Below are 7,371 nucleotides of genomic sequence, written 5' to 3' on the forward strand. Positions count from 1 at the left end.
TGGATTATCTCATTGTTAATTGCATTGTCTCGAAAAGCTGATCCACTAGCAGAGCTGCTATTTCTGTTCTGTTTTGGAAAAAGAAAGACTGGTTCCCTGCGTGATCTGACGGTATTTTCCTGCTAAGCCTTGCTTCCATGAGAGTACATCAAATTGGCTCAGGAAAATCCATTTGCCATTGAGACAGAGGGTCAGGAATGGACTCTTCGTGTCAAGAGTGGTGTCAGCACCAGGTCCGGTCTCAGTCCCTCAGTTACAGAAGCCGAGGGGTTCAAAGTGAGGAGCTGCAACCACGGGTTTAAAGAGGGTAGTAACATGAAAAAAAGAGCAGCGCTACATCCCTGAGAGAACAACATCTCAGACAAATGTTGTGCCTGAAATGACGTAGACAATCAAATCCATGGTTGGTGTCCATGGTTGGTATTAATGAAATCCACGGTATTTTGAGAAGGTCAGTTCACTTGTAAATAAGTGTCATTACATACCTCTGTTAGTTTATAAGACAGAAAAATGTTTGACCTATATACGTTTTCTACTTAAGGTTATTAAGCACAGCTTTGTGTATATATATAAGCTAGTATTACCCACGGTGAGGCGGTATATCATTTATGGGGACAGAACTAGTGCACTTCAACACTTCCTGGCTTTAAAAGTGGAGGTAGGTAGACTTCTGTTTCCCCAAAAAATCCTCTCACAAATTCAGACATTCCCTCAATAATTTGTAATCTGCTACCTAAGCATCCTCAAATCAGGCTTGATCGTGTAATTAGATCCATGAGACGATGCCAGAATCCTTTCCTTAGATTAAAAAATACGGATGGTTAAAGGTCCTTCTTCTCTCTATACACTCCAATATGGAGTATAATCTCCCCCCACCCTAGAAGCATCTCTGTCATTACATATATTTAAAAGGTAACTCAGGAAATATATCTTTGCTATAATCCCATTTTGTATCTAGGATAACCAACCTCTCACCTCTTCATATATCATTTTTAATTGTTCATTGTTGTATATGCATACTGTGTTTTGCTGAAGCCTCTGTCTCTTTTCTTATTTTGATTTTGGCATTTGTTTGTAAATCAGCCAACAGGTCAGTGGTATGAATTTTAAATCCACTCTACCTGTATATACAAAAATATATAATTAAAAGAAAGAAATATGTATTTTTTGAACTCTGTCTTTGAGATTGATGAACCTGTTTCAGACAGTTGGCAACAAATAACATAGGCTTGAAACCCAAACGATCTGAAAGGTCAGCTGTTCGGATCTTTGAGTTGAATCATCAGTTTGGACTGTTCTTCCCGCAGGCAGCACACTTTATTCTAGTCTGACGGTTCTCTTATTGCAGTGTCATGCTGACTCATGAACACCTAATCACATTGTTTAGTTTGAGGAGGGCTGGGTGGGCGCCAGTTACCAGTGTTGCCAGCCTTTGCCCAACACATCTTAAAGATTACCCGCTGCGTGACACCTCTGCGGTTCTTTGGTTTTATGCAATTCAGCTTCAATCGAGATCAGCCAATCAAGATCAGAGACAATCAAAGGGCTAAAGTGAGTGCTGACGCGGTGGCCTGCTGACATTTGAATCATGCGTTCCGGAAGAGATCTTTACACGCCGTTCGACCCCCCGCTGAGAGTGGGCGCATGTACAGTTCTGCTCCTGATCGGGTTATGTGTTTCATTTCCAGCTGCCAACATATTGCTGTTAATTCGAACCTAAATGCAACAGTAAGACGATAATAGGCCAAGGTAGTTAGACTAGATTCAGAGTACATTCAGATCCACCTCTGTAGCTAGGGTCCGCATCGTGGCAAGGCAGGGAGATTTCAGAAGTTGTTCTTGCGCTGAGAGGTTTGGTGCTGCTACTGGTGAACACAAAACACGTTGCTGCGATGCTTCACTATTGAACAGCATTAGGACAACGGCCAGTGATGAAACAGATCAAAGGGCAAATCTTAATTAATGAATTCATGACTATGGCTTTGGTTTATGCTCAGACCCACCGTATCTCTGGATTACGGATTGCGTCCAGCATCTAATCTGAGTAAAAAGGTCTCAATAACTACATGCATAGTTATAACATGACCTTTATAAAACTTTTAATGCCAAACATATACCTGTACTCTCACCTATTCCCTCTCCCAGTTCTATAGTGGTGACTGAAGTAGTGGTTATACTCTAATCCCCATTCTGATAAATTTTATTGGGGGTGGGGGGGGTGGTGGATGAACAACAGAGTATTTTACAGGAATTATAGGATGGTGTACGCAAAATCTTAGCGGTTTTACACAAAGTTACGGGGGCGTACGCAAAGTTCCCTTCAAATGATGTGGGTATGCCATGCCCTCGACTACACCACTGCCCTGAAATGTAAAGGATAAGAATCTTTCTATGTCGGTCTCTATGCTGTCATGTGACACAATTCACAGCCACACCATATTAAATTGAGAACCCCCCCTCAAAATAGTCCCGATGTCTCATAGTTCTCTCTGGAGAATAAATCTCAGACTTCTGCATCGGGGCCCATGTGACACCAATAACCCAGCCTATGTTGTTGATGTGTTTGTGTGTGCTCCCTTTAAAGCGTGTTGTTTTGTTGCAGCTCTGTTATCTTTATAGAACAGCTGCTGATTTATACATGGCAGCAAGATATTTCAGATTGGAAATCAAAGGACTATGTATGTGAAATAAACAGAAAGGGGATCCAAAGATTTGCACACGTGAGGTTTTGGATTCCTTCTGCCATCAAAAGCACATAAGTTGAGCTGACACTTAAAAACATTAGAAATTGAGTGCAAGGTTCCACTTTAATTGATAAAAAAACCTTTATTTACAGTCATTCATACTGTACAAAATACTGTCCAGTCAACATAAGCAGCACTAAAGCGTCATGTTCTCATTTGACACAGTGGTAACTCAGTACAAGTTGTCAGAAACATTTAAAACTGTTACAGATATATTTTTACATATAGTTTTTATATTTACCCAGTGCTTTGTTTCTGACCTAAAACAGGTTTGAGCATATTCTACATAAAGCCACACCAGAAAATGGGCCAGACATTTAGACAGGTTGTGCAAATAGATACTAAATGCAAGTATGTTTCTCTTTTGTTTGCCACAGTTTTGTTCAATATATAATAATACAAGAACATGAGAATTACAGGAGTGGTGGTGGATTTCCTGTGGACATGCTCGTCTCACTGTGTATCTATGTCCCCATTGTTCTCCATCAGGCTTCCCTGTTGCCTTCCTGGATATCTGCAAGGACACCCCTTTAAGAAACATGGGTCTAGCAAAGATAATGTCCTTGACTATCACGGAGGTTATCAATCAGGATCGAGACAGTTATTTAGCGGTGAGTGGTGGCAAGGTTAAAGCAAGCCGGGAGTGGAAGTGTTTTTCGGCAGAACGGGCTTTAACAGAGATACATGAGACCAGGAGAGACAGCACAAACTACGGACAACAAAGTCTCTAATTACAAAAACAGAAGGCCACATGTACATCAGAACAGGAGTGTCAAACTCCAGGTATGATATCACCCCCGCACTCTGTTCATTACATTCATTTCAATCGTGCTATCTGTGGGTCAGATCCATCCAACTCATCGGTCAGACCGTCTTTCCCAGCTTTTCTGAGTGTGCAGGGTGTAAGCCTATGAGTAGCTTAATCAGGAGTGTCGGTTGAGTTGCTCTTGAAGAAAATCCTCAATACTGGGAAGAATCCAACTGGTTTAATTGCTGGAGTTAGTCTGTTGATACTGTTGTCCATAAATAATTTTTTTCTTCTATTTAATGAAAATGTGATTGGAAATGGGTATGAGCTACAAAAGCCAAGGGTGGAGGAAAGGTTAGCAGCAATGACTCAAAGGTTCAATGGACAAGGTTTTCAGGAGACACCTGATATACTCCACTTCAACACTGGAGAGAGATGAGTGTAGCACTGTCACACATTAGCTGAGTTTGACACCCCTGCGCTTAGGAGCTTTGAAGGAGATCCTTAAATAGAACAACCAGATAGAGAGAGAGAGAGGAAACATCTTGCAGAAAAAATAGTTTCACAAGCAGTGAATGCGTGCAAAAAAAAGCAAAACTGAAAGAAAGACAGAATGAAAATATAAACAGGTTATCACGATGTCTACAAGTCACAGAGACAGGAAAGCCAACCTGAGCAAGTTATCGTTTTCTCAGACAGTCGGCAGCTGTTGACTGGTTTAAAGCTCACGACCAGTGGACTTAGCAGATCGATTAATGTAGTAGTTGCGCTAATAAACAAATCATTGATTAAAACACAAACAGATTTACTGACTGTACCTCACCAGGACTAGTCAAATATTGGCCCAGCATCACTAATTCCATATGACCGAGACCCTGTCCTCATCAATGACTGTTGTTTGTGGTACCTGTTGACCAACACCTCGTTTGATTTTGATCAGGTTACAGATGAAACGCGAGTGAAGAATAAGGGAGGGTTAGACATCTAGAAATTAAAGAGGTGAAGATGTCTGGAACTGAGTCGGCTTAAAGGGTTCATTAGAAGCTAAATTTGGAAATGTGATGAAGTTAAAATTCGGGAATGTGATGCTACAGCTGCAAAATGCAATTGAGAGGATGATACGGCTTGAGGCAGTACTGGGGCTCAAAGGTATCCAAATGTTTTCCACTGCGCTGTTAATTGGTTCATGCTATAAGCACCCCTGGAGGTTTTACAGCCATAATCCTTGTTCCAGTGTGTAAATAGCTAGATTCTTTAAAGAGCACTCTGGTTAGTTGCAATTCTCTCCTAAGCTCCTAAGAATGTAAGAACATCAGCAAAAGACCATTGTGCCCCCGGGCTTATTACATAATAATTACCTAGATGCATTAAAGGATGCTTAGCTGCTTTAATAGGATCCCAGGCTATCAGTATCGACTGCAGACGATAAGAAGACGCAAAGCAATTACTGGCTGAGCCTGAGGGGACAGTGATGTAAACATTTCTGGACTGTATGCTAAAATGTTACAAAGCAGGTACAGTTTACACAGTCTCTCTCACTTGCTGTTGTCCAAATGTTTGCTCAGACACATCACTGAAAGTCCCCTCAAGTTCTAGAAGATACCAAAGTCCTACCCCATGATTCCGCCTCACACATTTTGAAAAAGAAAAACGAAAATCCGTCCCTTACAGCAGAATGGCCCAGCCCAAACGAGTTGACCCAGAAGTTTAGGGACCACCTTAAAATGTACTTAAAAAAAGTCAGAGAAAATTGACACAGAGAATATCTCACCCTACTGTCTATGCTTTTCATTTGTTTCCACATTGCCAGTGATGTTTTCAGCCTATTCTTTCCAGGAAGATTATATGCAGAATATGGTTTTCTCAGTGCTTCCCCAAAGTTTACAATTTCCAAAAACAAAAAGTCTCAAACACCAAAATAACAATAAAACAACAAAGATGGAAGATGTGGAAGCTTTTGGAAAAGAAGCGAGGAGCAGGGGTTGAGGTTATGGAATCATGTGTGAGAGATCCGTTCCGGTTCCAGGGCGCTTCTGGTTCTAGAACATGGCACTCCTCCTCCTTTGCTCGTTGATCCAGCCGCCCGGGTTCACGTCCATCTGCAGCATCTTCATCACCCATTTATCTCTCCGTGCCCCATCAATGAACTCGTCCAGGGACAGCTGACCTGCAGGAGGCAAGGGGTTAATACAGGCCTGAGCCTCATTTCCTAAACCTAGAACTAGATCACTTTCCTCCATTGCGTTGGGTTATTTTCAGTGATTTCTTGCCAAACCCTGTCTCCATTCTCCCTGTATCATCCATTATCGGTGGAAGCAGGCTTGCTCCATGTTTTTGTCCGAGAAAACACACGTACGCAGGCAAGATATTGACTTATTAATAAGAAGGTAAAGTGCTTACCATCTCCGTTCTCATCAACTAGTTGGAATATCCTGTCCACAACCTGGTCTGGAGTGAGGAGGTGGCAGGATTCATCCGTCTCCACATGGCAGGCCTTCTTCAGCCGGTATATAGACTGCAATACAACACAGTTCTTTACAGCATGTGTGTGTGTGTGTGTATTGATTTCCCAAGATGTATTTAGTTTATCTTTTTTCTCCTCCTGTGAAACACAACACAATATAACACACTGCTTCCCCTTAAACCTATCTTGACTGGACTTGAACTTCCATGATCAATGAGGTGTCAATTATCAAGTCCAATATATAATTTCTTTGTAAAGTTTGGATTGTATTTTCAAATTGACAACAAATCAAGTAAAAGCCTTTGGGAAAAATCTGCAGCTTCAGACAACTTCTGATTCGTTCAGTGGCAGTATGGACCCAGTGACGTCCACAAAGGAGTGTTCAACACACTCACACGCACGCACCTACGCACAGGCAATATCTGACTACGCGCATTGCAGTATTCACGAATCTCCTTCATATTACCCAGACTATTTCTGAGCCTTCTAATGCGTTAATGCAGACCTAGTCCAGTTTTGTAAATCCCTGGTGGGTCAAGGACGAAGGGCAGGTAGGCAGCACAGAACACTTTTAATGGGCTTTGTGTCAGGTTGGTAGCCAAAGGAGATTTGACAAGGGCGAATAATAACAGGGCACGCCCATCATCTTGGGGCAAACAGCAGGTGGCTGGTGTGGTCATTTCACCTGGTGACCCGCTGATGCCCTCTCCATGGAGGAAGCAATGGGGTTAAATATCGGATGGCGGCTCGGTCAGTTTTACCTGGCCGAGGTGACCAATTAATTGCGTTATAATAACCCATGGGGCATATGAATCTAAAAGTAGTGTTGACTGATTTTGACTCAAACATTCAAGACCAGTTGGTGATCTCTTCCTACCCCCCTGTCCCTCAGTCCATAAAATAATCTCAGGGTTCTTGGTAAACCCCAGGCAAGTTGACCCTTGGATCTTTGGGGTAGTCAATCCGCCAAGCATATTGCAAATACGTAATTTGTTGTTGCATTTCTCTTCAGCAGGGATTCCACTCAAAACCATGTGAACTAAACGAGCCAAGTTGCCACCTCTTGTCACCTCTCTTTTGTTCTGAATTATCAGAAGGCTAATCACAGGCTGTGGCCGTGTGGTGACCTAAACTGAACAAACCTTTCAGGCTTTTCCAAGGTCAGCTTGGAGAACTGAAGTAGAACCAGCAGATACCCCTTGTAGGTGTACACTAGATTCCGTCAACATGGAATATGACCTTTTCTGATTGCGGCAAACAGATGAACACAAAGCAGCTGAATAACCATAGTGTGGTTCCCATGCCTATCCTTGACCAGAGGAGCTCAGTTAAATCCTTTGGCTGTAAAGACTGTTTATTTTTCGGGGAACACAAATTCTACAAGATGAGCTTTTACTGGGGTGTGAAACAGCGTC

At 42.2% G+C, this 7,371-nt stretch overlaps 1 protein-coding gene across 1 annotated transcript in view; it reads right to left on the minus strand.

Annotated features, from left to right (window-relative positions):
* Positions 1-2,806: 2,806 nt before the first annotated feature.
* LOC136749259 (guanylyl cyclase-activating protein 2) overlaps positions 2,807-7,371 on the minus strand; it is a 6,093-nt gene continuing 1,528 nt past the window's right edge. Inside the window, exons 3-4 of the mRNA XM_066703383.1 lie at positions 5,893-6,007; positions 2,807-5,659 (exon numbers count right to left, since the gene is read on the minus strand). Coding sequence (XP_066559480.1) covers positions 5,532-5,659; positions 5,893-6,007 — 243 coding nt within the window. The 3' untranslated portion in view covers positions 2,807-5,531. The remainder of the gene's footprint in view (positions 5,660-5,892; positions 6,008-7,371) is intronic.

This window comes from Amia ocellicauda, chromosome 5 (assembly GCF_036373705.1).
Source record: "Amia ocellicauda isolate fAmiCal2 chromosome 5, fAmiCal2.hap1, whole genome shotgun sequence".
NCBI classification, from domain to species: domain Eukaryota; kingdom Metazoa; phylum Chordata; class Actinopteri; order Amiiformes; family Amiidae; genus Amia; species Amia ocellicauda.